Raw genomic sequence first — 16,392 nt, forward strand, 5'->3', positions numbered from 1 at the left:
GGGGGGGGGGGGGGGAACTTGAGCCTCCAAGGGGTGCAGAACGCAGGCAGACGTCCTCAGTTTGCCTGGTTACAGCAATACTGCCAGGGGCATGATGGCTACAGCTGCGACACACACACACATTCGCCCGACCCCAGGCCCACCATCACCACCCTCACACCCCAAGCACTCCAGCTAGATCTTGGCTGGCACACAACTGCACTCGGGGATTCGTGTGTGTGTGTGTGTGTGTGTGTGTGTGTGTGTTCGCCTGAAGGCCGTGCCCCGTGTCTTCCTCACCAACCTGTCATGCCAGTTGTTGCTCTCGGTAACATGCACATTTGACACGAGGACATGATTGGTGACACTGTGGGTTTTGATCAGGAGGAGACTGTCACGCATTTCTGTTCTTATTTACGGCCACCTGTCATTTTCTGACGTTTCACCTCAACCTAAAGTGTGTTTTCACTCATGACCTCTTGTTTAAAAATCAGTTTTTAATCCTTCAGTGACACGATTTTGTTTTAGAAAAATAAAAATCAGTAGAAACTGGATATGTATTTTTAACTAAAGTGGATGCTCAGTAAAACCTGCCACCCTGTCTCCACATCTTTGTATTACAAACTATTTTCTCAATAAAAAAAAAAGAAAAAGCGTAGTCAAATCATCCATCTAATAAACACCTATTAAAGATGATCTGCAAAGCAGCCGCAATAAGCAGCGATAATAGTTTGTTTTTTTCACTTGTTTTCCAGCTCACAGCTGTGCTCCAGCAGTGCTGAACACACTGTTTTTACATGTTTCAACTTTAATGTGCCAGATGTCAGGCGCAGACGAACGCTGCAGCTCATCTGCAGCAGTGCTGACCTGTCAATATTTAGCTTTTTCTACAAAAACACCGTCTACATTTTATTTTTCACATCTTAGAAACTCTCAATCTGTCTGTACCGCTTCCGACACACACTAACTACTGCTATATTAATTATATTATTATTATTGTTAATATCAATTATAACAACAACACCCCATTATTTTTTCTGATGAAATATTTGTTTTAGATTCTTTAAATTTTTGTCTATTTTGTCGCTCTTCAGTTTGTAACTCAGTTTGATTAAACATCTCAGGCTCCACTAAATTTAGAAAAAATATGTCAAATATTTTAAAATTTTCTGTGTACTTTTTCACACCTCAGAGGTATAAATAAATCACGTTTTACTGACTTCTGTAAAGAAAAACAAAGAATTTATAGAAGCTACAATTACCATAAATGGTTTAATCTTTTTATTACCTTTTATTAATTTTAATATTATTTATCCACTCCTGGTTTACATTCAGAATTTTCCCTAAATAGTTTTCAGCCTAAAGACAATTAAACTCTAATCATCACGTCTGCTTTCTCAGTTGTCAGACACAAATTAAAATGTCTTCCTGTCTCGACTGAAACAAAGCAAACAATGATGGAAAAGGAGCCGATTTAACGACACATGAAAAGGTTAGAAAATCTCACATTTCGAAAGCGTGATGAATATGCATAAAAGCACTCGTGTTTGTGATTAATCTTTTTATCAGTTTATCGTCACTGTAAAAATGTAAAAAATGCTGCGTGAAAATGCTGCTTCGAATATCCGAAGCCTTGACCTATAAAGCTGAATTTCCCCAGAGCTGTAACACGCAGATTCATTTACATGTTGCTGAGAGAAACAGGAGGATCTCACAACTCCTTTAAAACCTCCTGCTGCCGTGGCCCAGTTCCTGGGTTTCATTAATTATTTGACATCAATTTAATATCTGTTATCATTCATAATCATTCATAATTTCGTCAAATGTTCCGACACAGAGATCTGAATAATATGAATAAAAAAAAGGCATTAAATGTAAAAAAGTTAGTATTTCCAGCACTGGCTTTGTGGTCTAACAAAACTTTTTTTTTTTTCTTCCATGTGTTCAGCTCATGCGTTTATGAGCGCTTCAGACTTTTATAGACAGCAATTCAGCATCAACTGACACAAAAATCAAGCAGCGTGAAATAAAATGCTCTTGGCGAGTCCTTTTATTAAACCTGATTGGAAAGTTTAGGGAGAATTGATTTGACAAAGCTGTAAACAGCTCTGGATGGGCTCAGACATCCACCGCTCTCCCTCCATCATTTTATTAACAGAGGTGTCAGTGCTGCTGCAGGCTGCTAAATCATCTATTTAATGATAACGTGTGTGTTGCCGTGAGGCCTGCTGACTCTTTTAAGTCTTATTTTTGAGCATTTTGTGTTCCCCATATAAAAGTATTTCTGCTGATGTTACTTTTAACTTTTTTTTTCTCTCCCCCTTCCCAAAGACAGGACAGGTGTTACCGCCCGGTTTCCCAACATGTATTTTTATGAAGTTGTGTGAGTGTCACTGACTGGGGCTAGAGATGTGCCGCTTCACACAGTTAACGCTGCAGCTTGCAAGCCTCTGGCTACAGCCCGACATCTGAGCTGCAAATCTGTGCGACTCTATCTCTGTGTGTGTGTGTGTGACCGAGCTGTAAAGCCACCGTTTGACAATGCTCTTTCAGCAGGCTGCCCTGCGGTCGCTCCTGGCTACAGAAGCCAGCTGGGCTACGCAGAGACAGAAGCGATGAAAGAAAAAGGAGCGGATGACGACTGATCAGCGCCATCCAGAGGGAAAAACACAAGCGTGTCAGAGAAATTAGATAAGATGAGATGACTTCAGCAGCTCACAACCGAACAACTGAAAAACCACAAAAAAATATTTAATTAAAACAAGTATGCATTTTACTTTAAAAGTCACCTTTTAGAGCTTGGGAGTCGACTGCTGGAGAAATTATGTCACAAAAGTGGCAAGACATGAAAATGTGTTTCCCACGGAGGAGCTTGATTAACAAAGTCTTTTAGAAATGAAGCTTAAATTTGTGGAAACGGCAGAAAAACCTCATATAAGAGCCTCTGTTAGGAAACCATGATCAAGTGCCAAGGCTGCTGTTATTGTGAAAAATAAAAATAAATTAAAGCCCGCGTGAAGAAAAGAAGCTGTATATGCGATCTGTAAGAATGCAGTTGTGAAATGTACTTGAAGGAGGCGACAGGAGCGATGTTAATAATAGCACTCCGGGGGACATTAATATGAGGCGTAACGATGGTAAATGTAAACGTGTAAAAGCTGTATTCTCACACACCCGGGCAATGTTTTTTTTTGTCTTTATCTCCATATCTCAGGCTTTTTATCATCCCTCTGCTTGTCTGTACCTTTCAGATCTCACACACACACACACACACACACACAGCTGAAACAAATGAAAGCTGTCCTGCTCTCCTCTGCCCTGCCTCTGCCAACTTCATTTGCAAATGAAAAGTTTTTTTTTCTTTTTTTTTTTTTTTTGAGGAGCGTCCTTTGCTTATGGGGCATGGCAGCACATTGTGTGTTTGGGAGTGTAGGGGGGGAGAGATGATGGGAGCAGTGCGAGTGTGTGCGTGCGTGTGTGTATGTCTGTGCAGCAGGAGCCCAGATGAAGCAGCCCTCGCCCGAGGCTTGCTGTCCGCCTGCGGTAGCAGCAAGCCTGTTCCTTCGTTCTCGGCCCGCCGCGACCATTTGTTCCATTAACCAATCTCCTGGAGCCTCTGGTGCAAACACACACACACACACACACATGCACGTCCACAGGCATGCATACTTCAACAACTGCTTGCACAGCTCATGCCACACATGGCCCTCCATCCCTTCATCATCCTTTTGCTCCATCCCTCCCTCTCTCCTCTGCTTTCCTCCAGACGCACGCACCATCTTTCCTGGCGGAGGCCATATGGCCGAGTGAAGCCTGTGGATCTACAGACACATCTGCGTATACATTGCTGCGCCCCTTAAAACAGTGCACCTCTACAGTACGTACACACATCCAAGCCTGGCAAACTCACTCTGCTTAAGTGTTGCGTGATGCTCGTCTGTCGTGTGTGTGTGTGTGTGGATGTGACCTAAGTGAGTACATGCGTAGTGATAATTGGTGAAACAGCCTGCGAACAGCTGTGAGGTGAGAGAAGGTTGCGTGGTGTTTAGTACAGAAGGCAGAGGGTAGGAGGAGTAAAGTTAGAGCACAAGAGACGAGCAAAAAGAAAAAGAAAGTAAAAAAAGAGACAAGAAGAGAAGAGAGATGGAAGGCAGAAAGTGGATTCAACTGTGGAAAAATAACGCTTTTCCTCTTTCCGAATACATCAATCAGAAAAGCTATCCAATTATTCTTAAACATAAATGATTCTTTTTGCATCTTTATTTTAGACTTTTTAAAGATACATTCAAACATTTATCCCAACAGCATCACACATTCATGCCGGTTTTCAAATTAAATTCAAGTTTTTCCTTCACAACAAGTGTTCTGTTTTTTCTCCAGTTATCCATAAAACATGTTTCTTACTGGAATAATTTAGTCTGTTGTTCGATATTAATTTAGTAAAAAAATAAAATAAAATAAAACCCACAACAATGACGAGTCCCATTTGTCTGCAAATTCAAAAACAGATGGTTAGTTCGGCTGTGGAAATCTACAAAAAAATTTAACTACATTGCAAAGCACAGTGTTCCTTTTTTTATTTTAGCCGATAAAAAAAACAAATATTCGGTTTTGCATATTTTATGTGCACGTTCTCACAGCCATGAGCTGCCTTCACCATTACTTTTGAAAACTCATACATTTATAAACAAAAATCTGCTTCTCCTCAGACACAAAAGTTGAAATAAATTTTAAAAACGTCAACAACATTAACTTCTAGTTCTGCTTTCTTGTGTAAAATAAAAGAATAAATCTCCATTTAAAGATGTTCTGTGTAGAAATCAGTCTCTGCATCTTCTCTGACTCTGCTGTCCTGCTCCAACTCTCCACCCTCCCTTCCTTCATTTCCAAGCAAAAAAAAAAAAAAAAAAAAAAAAAACGCAACACAGAAATAGTGAAATAAATAATTAACTGGTGCAGCAAAACATTGTGTGCTAAAACCCCTGTGTAGTTTGGCAATCAGCGTGCCCATGTAAAAATAAATCAAGCTGATTTTCCAAATGTTTTGTGCGTGGTGCGCTGTTGCCGCTCTTCGCAGCACAGATTGCAGGCCGATGGAGAGGCTGTGGGGAGGGGCGGGGCGCTGGATATTGAACCCACTTACACCAGCTTGTTAACACGTACACCTTAACCCCCGAGCGGCGCGGCGGGGCGCCCGCTGAGCAATCAGGGCCTGCGGGGACCAACTAACATATACCCAATGTATGGACACACACACACATTGTGAGAGCGTGTGCTGCTCAGCGCGGCTAAAAGTACCATATGACGTTGTGACTTACAGGAAGCACAAACAAAACTGCAAACATACACACACACACACACACAATCAGAAAAGATTTCTCAAACTTCAGGCCTGTTTGTGAAAATTACAAACTACAACACAAGACTTGAGCAAAGCTCTGAAACTATACAGCATCTTAGTTTATTTTATTGTAAACAAGTATAAGAATATGTATCTTGTGGTAATCAAAGCACCAGAAACGCATTCAGACACAGAACAGAAACCAGTACCAGCTGCAATGAGCACCGTCACAAATTACATTCATCTAAAAATAAAAAAATAAATAAAGGTATGGTAAGAACTTCATCTCTAACTCCTCGCAACAAATCACCAAGAAAATCGTATGTAAACTACATGAATTCAAAGCAAATAAAATGATTCTCAAACACAAATCATCCACATTAAACACACACAACACACCTTCTAACGTTAAAATGTGGTCACACAGATCAGCGCTCGTTCCCGAAGTGACCTCCTCTACAACTGAACTCTGGAGATCCTTAATTATCAGGAGGATTCATCAACAAACTAAGTGTCAAAGCGGAAACTAAAACTTCATAAATGCCAAGAGTGATTATCGTGGTTCAGTTGGGAGAAGAGAGAAGTTAGGTGCCAACTTCCCAGCCAATCCATTTTTGGCAGCCAGAATCCAACTCTGCTTACCCTCCTGAGAACATGCAATAGCTACCCATATGCACGCAAACATGCACACACACTTCCACACACGCAGAAAAAAACTACCACTGTAACATATGCACAGAAACATACAGAATATTTATATTTTAGTCCTTGACAACTTAAATAGTTTTTTTTTTTTTCTTTGAAACTAAACAGACACGCAGGAGCAGGAGACAGCTGTGACTTGGTAAACTTTGTTTTTTGGCAGCGTCTGCCTGTCGGCAGGTTAACACCAGTGGGTGGAAGACAATATGTAGTGTCAGTGATGGAGCAGGAGAAAAGGGTGAGCATGTGTGTGTGTGTGTTAGGTTGTGTGCGAGCGGAACGTGGTAGTGCTGGTGGTGGGGCACTGGGGTAGATAGAGATCCTGCAGAGTGGGGCAACAACACCCACATACCCTCACCCACACTGACGGAGCCAGGCTGCATGCCAGGCGCCCTGTGGAGACACACACACACACATACACACACCAACTGGGCTCCACACTCAGGAGGAAGAGACCCCAGCATCACACACACACACACACACAGTAACATACACCAGTGATAGAGAAACTTTTAACTGTAACTTTTAAAGTAAGAAAAATCAACAAATGTTCCTCCTCGAGAAGCTTAAAACCAGCCATGAATCTTTCAGACTTTTTTCTCTTAACTGACTCGTAAATCCAATCAGTTCAACTTCTCTAAACTCCATCAATCTAATGCTATAAGCCAAGAATCGCTCCGAGATGACAACAATGATCACCGTTTTCCAATACGAATGCAAAAAAAAAGGTATTCTCAAGTGTCTGATTTTTACCTCTTCCCTTCAATTCAGAATACGGGTGTAAAGCACCGTTCAGTATAACAGGGAAAAACAACAAAAAGCTGAATAAAATGCGAGGATGATTTTTTATCTTTCTCGCTCCCTTTGTTTTCTAACAGACAATAACTTTCTCAGAAGCAAAGACAGACAGACAAAGCACCCCTGCCAGCAAGGTGAGGTTTGTTAACAGGTATCTTCCAAAGACTGGTAATATAAGCAGACCTCGGACCAGAACCTGGAAGTTGAAGCTGGAAAGGGACCAGTACCGGCACTAGTTGTGTAAACAAAGGTAACGTTCCCCGTGTTCCACAATAAAAATGAACCTCAGATAGTTTTATTCAGGTGTTGACACTTGTTGTCTCACCTGACTACTGTGTGTTCAAATATTCATTTTCTAACATGATTACCTGTAATTAGTTATTTCATGCTTAAAAAGAAGCTCATGCGACACCATGATTGTACGCAAGGAAGTAGACGGGACTCGAAGCTCCACATCACCGGCACCGGGACTGCTTCCTCTAAAAAACACAAGGCAGCTCCCCTAAACCAGTTCCTGCTAGCTTCAGTTCCCACCAACGAGAGAAGGCGCGGTCGGTCTATCAGTGTGATGTGTTTATGGTATCTTATCTCTACAAAAAAAATGTAAAACGTCACACAGGCAGTTTGAAACAAGCAGGCAGGTCTTTAAGCTTCTGTGATTTAATCTTGTGCCAACCATTCATTAGTGTGATGTAGAGTGCTTTAAATAGTATAATCCTCTGCTTCTTTTCTGTTGGGGTCGATAGCAAATTGCAGTTAAATAAAACATATGCCTGCTTGTAGATGAAGGGGAAATCACCTGTGATCAATGTACTAATGCCAAACATCTGTACCAAGACAGTTCTGCACAAATACGTGTTCTGGTCCACCCCTAAAATGAAGGAAACTATTCTGTGTATGTTGTGTAGGAAACTAGAAGGAATTAAAGTAATTTATCAGTTGAAAGATGCTAAACTCAGCTGTGCTTCCTTTCTGCTGTTTGTCTGCATCAAACATTACTCTGTCTTTAATAACACAGTAACTTTAGTGCTCCCATTACTGAATTTCGCAGCACAAGTTAGGCTGGTAAACATAATGCAGTGAATCCATGAAATGTGATCAATTTGAACCCAAAGCAACAGAACCCCGATAAACTGGAAGACATTATCTTGTCCCAAACAGTGTAAATTGGTGCCACAAAATCTTTAGTAATTCTTATACAAAATAAAATTAATTTGATTTAATTATTTCACATACTGACTGTTATAGAGAAGCGCAGATGTGGGTATGTGCAGCTTGTGTTGTGTTGTGTGTACAGACTGCCCACCTGTCCTTCATTCGCTGGTGCATGCGTCCGTGTTGGACACACTGTTCCTCCAGGTCGGAGCAGCGAGCTCTCAGACTCTTCGCCGTCTCCTCCGAGTGTTGCTTCTCCAGTGCCAGCTGCTCCAGCTCACCTCTGCACACAAACAACCAGGAGTCACCTCCCCCTGCAGGAGCTTTTTTACCAAGACAAATACTAACGCAGCTTTGCTGAAAAGATGCGGTGCGTTAATGCACTCAAATAATGAAAAGGAAAGTTTCAGTGAGTAATAACTTGAGTCACTTTCAAACAAAAAGACAAAGCATCTTGGTGCTGGCTAAAGTCGCTTAGATGTGGCAGCAGTCTTAAATGAGGTTGCAGTTGTAAATGCACATTCAGTGATTATTTTCTGAGAGTTTCATTAAAATCCGTCCTCTGGTTCATGAGATAATTTGCTAACACTACAACACAGAGGCAAAAACATTTTTGCCTCTTGCCTTCGGTTGCAGGCTATAAAGACTGAGAAAGTCCCCGTGTGGACATTAAGGTTGTTTTTAAGTCTCGGTGTTACACTGACCAGTACTCTGAAGCCTGATTTGAAAGACATCAGCAAGAAGAAACCAGTGAAAATAATTTATCAGTTTGCTAACTCGTCTTGCTGCAGCTGTCTCTGTGTACCCTCACTTAGCCCGACTGAGGCTGTCCAGCAGGACTTTAACCGCTAGAGCGGGCCTGGACTCCAGGAGCGCAAACACCCCGAGGCACAAAAACACCACACACTCCAGCTTAAACCGCATAACACACACACACACACACAGCAAAGTAGACGACAGGAGGCTTCAGGCCAGTGAGTCAGCATGAGTGTGCAATCTCCTACACATAAAGAAATACACCAGTGTAAATCAGTACAGTCTGTACCAAAAGAAACTACTCAGGGTGATTTGGTCTGTGTGTGTTTGAGTGTGTGTGTGTGTGTGTGTGTGGCTGGTGAGGCCAGTGCGGTCTGGCAGGGCCAGATTGGGCTCTGTCATGTGACTAATGTGTAGCACAGCTCCAACAGCTGACAGGACACTGGGCCCAGGGTCACACTCGTACACACACAAACACACACTTGAGTACTAACAGGCCCAGATACACACACACGGGCAGCCCAGATGGAGAGCTGGGCAGGCCTGCTGTGACTACTGTAGCATCAGGTTAACGAGAAAACAGGTCAGACTGGAAAGCAGTTTGTAGTATTTTCACATGTTCTGCCGAACAGCCTGGACGGATGATGCTTTGTGAAACGATGACATGGACAGACAGAGGGGACTGAACCGCAGAGGGAGAGAACAAACAACTGTTCTCCGAAAAAAGAAAAGAAAACGAGAAATAGGTCTGAGTTCGGAGGCAAAAGTATAAAGTGATGAAATAATTAAATAAGAGGAATTACTGACCTGCTGCTTTCAGACACTTCTTCCAGTTTGGCTCCCAGTTTGCAGCATTCCTCCTTCAGTTTCCCGATCAGGGAATTCTGGGAACTCATGAGATTATCCATCTCTCCAACTGCAAGGAATCATGGGAAAGCTGACGTCACTCTTCTGTAACGGATGCATCATTTCTCATCATAAGATGATCTTAGGTTAAAACTCTTGTCATAAAAGGCAGAGGGCGATATGCATTCCTTTATTTTTATATACGTCTTTATTTCATCAAGGTATGTCTAATTAGAAGAAAAGAACAGTTTTGCAATTAGAAAATACTTTCAGGTTTATGTTGTTATAGTTCAACAAAGTTTCTGCTATAATGAGCAGAAATTCAATCTTAAATGATGCGTTTTAGAGGAAGCATTTAGCCCAAAACAGGACATCGGAAAGACAACATTTAAATTAAGGACAGAGTACAGCTCTGACACCTATTGTTACAAATTCTGCAGCAAAAGCCAGATACAGATGTCTCTTTGGATGTGTCTCTAAAAAAAATGGACTTGTCAACATTCTCATTAATATCAAAAATGTTGAAACAACAGGAGGAGATGAACAGAGATAAACAGAGAAAATAGAATGGAAATATAGTGTATGAAAAGGGTAATAGAAGATAGGTTGGTTTTTTTTTTATTTGTTTGAAAGCTCTTTTTTTTTCCTTTCCACCCTTTTTGCCACGTTCTAATCCACACTTGGGGGCCTCTTTCTGAACAATCCAACAGTGGGCTTTTATCGTTCCTTTGAAATGATCTACGTTCGGCTCCCGAACATATGTCTACTCTTTAAAAGGAACAGGGGAAAAAAACAAAACAATGGCTGTCGTTTGGATTGAGGGAATGATCCACCTGCTCCAGCATTCTGTTACTGTCAACCAAAACCAAAAAAAAAAAAAAAAAACACCAAGGACTTTGAAAAGTAACTCACACTTTTCTTCGCATGCGGTAAACAGTAAGAAAAGCTGGTTCAAATGAAAGGATGGTAGATCACTGTGCTGCACTGTTTACCTGCAGCTAAACTCAGACCCCTTACTTTGAATACTTATCTCCTTTTATTTTGGAAAACATATTTAAAAATTAATTATGTCCAAGTTAGATATAAAAGGTCAGTGTAGTGGTGATCCTCTCCTACCGATTGGGTTTTATTTTTTCCATCTGCGTGCAGTCACAGTTAAATCACTGTCACGGACAATGCACAGAGAGCAGCAATTGGATGCTACAGAGCGCATTAAAACTATTAAACTACAAAAACTCACAGCCGTGCGCGCACACAGACACTCAACAAAGTTTTGTCGGTGCTGGAAAAGTTGTATGAAGAATGCTAATTAGCAGAACAGGCTTTGAATATGTCTGGCCATGCGTAGGCCAAAAAGAACCCTGGGACACAGAAACACAGCAGAACTGGCACTGGAAACAAACAGAGGAGAAATGAGGGAGGGATGGAGGAAGGGAGGGAAGAATCGTGGCAGGGAGGGAGGGATGGACAGAAACAAATATCTGATATCATCTAGGGGTTGGTCTGTACACATTTACTCAAAAAAGAAACATAAAAAAAAAAAAGGAAAAAAAAAGGTGGGTGGGAGCGGGAGAAGAAGGGAGAGGGGGACGGATGGATGGAAGGACAAACGGATGGACAGAGAGGCGGGATTTGGAGAGCAAGAAAGCTAATTATCCAGCTCGTCTGTTGGGCTGCACGGGGAGAGGAAGTGATGCGAGTTACTAAAGGACATCCACCCCTCTATCCCCTCCCCATCCACAGTTTCCTGCTGTGCTCTGATGTCAGCTCTCTTTAGACAACATGTGTGCCGCCAACACGCGCCAGAAAGAAACTCTTTGTTTACCCCCCCACCATCTATTTTTCCCTCTATACCCTCCATCTTTGTTCTGCGTACCAGCAGGCTCCCCGGTTGCTGAAGAGAACCACAGGTAAATAAAAAGATAGGATAGGGGAGGGAGGGCGAGCGATTGAGGGTGGGTGGTGGGTGGGTGTGTCCAGATGGTGCAACAGATGTGTTAACAGCAGCAGCTCTGCTGTGCAGACAGACAGGGAGCTCAGAGATGGGTCTTTCTGTGCTCTGCTCCCATCACCTTCCCTCTTCCCTCTCCTCCGCGACTCTTTATTCTCTTCTTTAAGGGCCGTTCAGCTCTTTCCTTTTGTTTCGGCTCCTTTTGAGGTCACTTCAGCTGAGATGTGTTCCTGTACATGCCGACAAGGCGGGGATCCTTCATCTGGAAGATTCGAAATTCTCCTGCAGCAAAGGTCCACCCTGCTGAACCGTCCTTCAGGAGGACCCTCCCAGCACAGTGGCTGGGAAACTATAGAAGGAACCGGTCAAGGTCTGTTCTGGGGTTTGTTTTGGCCCAGTTCACAACAACTTCCTCCTTAAAGCCAGGGGTCTGTAACCTTTACAATCAAAAGAGCTATTCCTGCTCCTTCTCCCAATAAATAAAACTTGTCTAGAGCCGCAAAACGTAGTTGAAACCTGAAATAAAGATAACACAACTAAACTTATTAGGTGTTACCTACATATAAAAAAATAATAGTTTGTGACATTATACAATAAAAAATCTGCAATAAACCATTAGAACAAAGAAACAGACCAAACTCCTTTAAAGAAAGAAAACAATGAAACATTTGTCATGTGTATACGCTCTTTTGATCAAATCTAAACACTGAACTATGCAGACCTATGTGAGTCTATATTTTTAGAAAAAAAACGAGCATCCCATTTTGAAATAATAAAGCTAAAAAGCTGGAGTGAAGAAACAAATGAGGGCATTTTGTTGGATATTTAACTGTGACAAAATTCCTCTCATAAAGGCAGAAACCTTCATTTATTTCAAATTTTATTCAAAATTGTCACCAAAGCCAGGCTGCTACTCTTAATTCTTGCTGCTACCAGAACGGATCACCATATATTCCTATTGTTTTCCTCTCGTGGGCTATAAATTTAAATATTATTCATTTCCATCTTAGTTTCTAAGCTCCAAAAAGCCCTTGAAGAGGGACCAAACGTGTGGTCCCAGAACCACAGTTTGCTGATCCTGCCTTAAGCCTACTTAAAGAGATAGTTCTTACAGTCACCTCATCTCAATTAAAATAATCCTAAGTTTCCCATATAACAATTTAATTCACTTTATAAATGTTTCTATATTATTTTGTGCCATTTTGATGCAATTATCTTGTTTTACTGACACTCTGAAGTTATCTCAAGGCACTCAGCTTTTACATTTTTCCATTGTTGTTCTCTCAATGTTAATTTTATACTTTTTTTTTTTTTAAATCAAAGCCAAACCGAGCAACATTACTGTGGGGGAATTTTTATTTAATATCCCAGCCGCTTCTCATTCATACCTGATTGCGTTAATAAACTTTCACTTGACAACAGAAAACCACAATGAACGTCAGAACATCATAAAACGTTATCCACAATGAAACTAAACTTCAGTTAATGTGATCGCAAACCTGATAGCTGCAGGCGTTTACGGTGGAACTGGTGCGTGATGTTGTGTAGCGACGTAGCCGTTTCATAAAGTGTGTGTGAATTCTCACTGAAAACCTTCAAACACAGCCATATGTGAAGATTCACGCCCACCATCCACCTGTCCTTTAGTCACTTATGACTACTTACCTATATCTATATTCAGTTCAGCTATATTTAGGATTTATTTATCTGTTTATCAGTTTGTTAGTTTATTAGTTTCTGACTTTGCCTTTGTCTTTTGTTTTGCCTTTGTTTGAGCTGAAGGAAACACATTTTGATAGCTCACCTCTCAATTATTTTGTTTATTTTAATATTTTGCTTATCTGATTACATTAGAGAGGTAGGTAGAGGGCAGAGTGAGAGGCACCACAAGGAAATGCCATTAGTGTCAGCGACCGCCGATGCTGCTGCTGTGGACTGAAGGACTGACCTCTCTGCAGGTGTTTAGCCTCTGCTTTCTGCAGCGTCACAACCAGCTCTTTCTCCCGTTGCTGCGCTGAAAGAGTCGCAGAAGACATTTCCTCTGCATGAGCCTGTTCTGCTCTCTCTCTGTCCTGTCTGGGAGAAAAAAAACAAAAAAAAAAAACAGACACGTTAAAACAAGCAGCAACAGTAACTAAATCTGTACCAGTGCTCGGAGTTTCCTCTTATTTATGGCATATCAATATAAGAGCGCACTCTGAAAAACAAAGTTTTTTGCAGGTACTTATGATGGTAATATTACTTTAGAGAATGAAAAACTATGAAATTAACTAAACTGACTTGCTATTGAATTCAAATTACAGTAAATACACTGTATGGCTACTTGGCTCTTCCCTCTACAAATAAAACTAAAGATACTGATACCTGTGCAAAAACAACTGTTTTAAAAAAAATAAATACAGAGGTAAGTTATAAAAGCATATCTAAGCATAATCAGGTAATTTTAAGGTGTACATTTGACATAAAATGTAATTTTTCCCCCCAATTTAATCTTTAGTCTTGTCAGGGTTCAAGTCTTTAGGGCCTTTTGGGCTTGGGCTCGGGTCAGGGTTTAAGCCTTTAGGCCTGTTTTACAGAACTATACTGCTAAAAACAATCAGGTATTTGTATTATCTTTAGGTTCATGAATTTATAAGATGTGTTTTGTGCACGTAAACAGCTCTGAAAATTTTAATTCTTGTTTACAAGATGTGATGTTTAAACCTAGACATGTAAAAGCTAGTCAATGGCTATGCACATTCACAGAGATTAGGAAACACAGAAAGAGCTGCAGTGCGATCAAAGGCTGATCTAAACCTCCTGAGGTGAACACCGCAGGTCAGCTCGTATCTTGGTCTGTGTTCTCCAGGAACGGTTTCTGCACCAAGCGAGAGGTGGGGGGGAAAGCGTGCAGAGAGAGAGATGAGGAGTGCAGAAAACAAAGACTGATGGCTGAACACGAGCGCGACAGAAGAAACAGGAGGCGAGCTCACGTTTTACAACAAGGAGACTGAAAGGACAATGACAGAAAAGACATGGGGGTCGAAGGTGAAACATGTCAGGCCGCTGTCATCTTGACGACCCCTGAGTGACACAGCAGCTGTCTGCAACACACACACACAGTTTCACTGCAGACTGGTTGAGATAAAAGCTTTTTCAAGTGAGAGGTTAAAAGTCAGATGAAGAGCAAAGAGCTGTGCTGTAATGCAGTTAATATAAAAAACTGCTTTGCTGCAATACTTATCTTAAGCTGCTTAGTTTTAATAATAGCTCCTAATTTATATTCGTACAAACAGAGTCGACACATAAATGTTTACCACTTTCCACCATACACTTCAACTGTGCTACTGACACGTTTGTAGCAAGTCTTTTTAATCCACTCCTCATCAGAAACGAGCAGGTAAGTAAGATGGCATCGACTCTGCATTTTGTTCCTGCTTGAATCAAACTTTGTAGTTTAACTAAGTCCAGACGCACTGAGACAACAGAGAAACACACAAAGAAAGAGAGAAAAGAAAAACTACAAAGACAGGAAAAAAAAACCAAAAACGAACAAATAAACAGAACTCTTCCTGAAGTCCAAAGGCGCTAATGAAGAGAGAATTCTCCAGTTTAAGTGAAAACTTTTCTCCCCTACAGCGCTTGGCCTGCATCTCTAAAGTGACCGCGTCTGTCTGTTCCTTCGTGTGTGTGTGTGTTCTCCTGCTGTCCTGCTGTCTGGGGTGTGAAAGCGGGTGGCGGGTGTGCAGGGGACACAAGGAGACTGTGTGTGTCTGTACGCGTATGAGTGTGAGTGTATGAACCCCCGCTGGGCTTGAACAGCAGCCTGAGCCACCAAAGCGCACACCAGGGCTCAGCGGGAGATGGCGGGCAGGCATTGCCAGCCATTTGGTCCTGCAAGAGGTTCCAGGGGGCCGTGTATTCGTGTAAGTCTCTGTGTGTGTGTGTGTGTGTGCGTGCGTTTGTGTGCGACCAGGATGGGGGGGTGGAGGGGGAGCTCACACCAGACCTGTTTACCCACCAATTAGCATCAGACAGATCGCCAGAAAGTTCCAGCAGTCAGCTATAGAGTGGTGGTGATGAAGAGGAGGGTGACAAAAACTCAAGATAGAAAAGCAGAACGACTGAGAGCTAAACGTTTGGCATCTGGTTGGTCTTGCTTTTCTCCTTTACTTTATTAGTTGCAACCTAATAAAGTCCAAAAGAACAGAGTGAACAGAATAAAGGACTTCATGTCTGGCTGTGAGTGGAAGCTAGTTTACTTCAGGCGTTCATATCCTTGAGAACCTCACCTAAAAATCAAACTGAAGCTGGTAAATCAAAGTTCGGTGGGGGGGGTTTTTTTCCCTCCCACGCCATTTTGTAATCTACTTCAGTGTATTTGCTTGTAAAACGGAGCCACAAAATGGCTGCTGATGACCACTTTCAGATTAAAGCATAAAAAGGCAAAATGCAAAAGAGGAGATGTCAGTGGGAAGCCAAAACCTAGAGCAGGTGTTGGGGGTGACGGCTTGAGCTGAGGCTGAATTTACGAGACTGGGACTGTATCATTCTCCTTGGGCTACAATCTGCCAGCCAGTTAATTGGTGAATGGGCTGTAGGATGGTGCCTGTGGCAGGAACTTGTTTGAGCCTGTGAAGCAATAGACTGAATGTTCAGTTAGCAGATAGCTGGGCCTGTTTGTCTATGCCTGGCCTGATGAACTGTAGGACAGCTTGATTAGTATGGCGAGAGCTGCGTGGGCCAGAGGCCTAAGGTAGGCTGGAATGGCTCTGGGGCTGCAGCCAGGTACAGTGGCTGCTGGGTAAGTGGGAGGTGGCAGAGGCGGTGGCTGGCTGGCTAACTGGCTGGAGTGATGAGGAAGAAGAGGGAGCCCAGTCCACAC

The 16,392-nt window shown here is 42.1% G+C and overlaps 1 protein-coding gene across 2 annotated transcripts in view; it reads right to left on the reverse strand.

Annotated features, from left to right (window-relative positions):
• sdccag8 (SHH signaling and ciliogenesis regulator sdccag8) overlaps positions 1–16,392 on the reverse strand; it is a 40,570-nt gene that overhangs the window by 6,217 nt on the left and 17,961 nt on the right. For both annotated transcript variants that reach the window (XM_017430073.3, XM_017430063.3), the window contains exons 14-16: positions 13,477–13,604; positions 9,539–9,647; positions 8,127–8,258 (exon numbers count right to left, since the gene is read on the reverse strand). In XM_017430073.3, coding sequence (XP_017285562.1) covers positions 8,127–8,258; positions 9,539–9,647; positions 13,477–13,604 — 369 coding nt within the window. The remainder of the gene's footprint in view (positions 1–8,126; positions 8,259–9,538; positions 9,648–13,476; positions 13,605–16,392) is intronic.

Source organism: Kryptolebias marmoratus, linkage group LG22 (assembly GCF_001649575.2).
Source record: "Kryptolebias marmoratus isolate JLee-2015 linkage group LG22, ASM164957v2, whole genome shotgun sequence".
Lineage (NCBI taxonomy): Eukaryota > Metazoa > Chordata > Actinopteri > Cyprinodontiformes > Rivulidae > Kryptolebias > Kryptolebias marmoratus.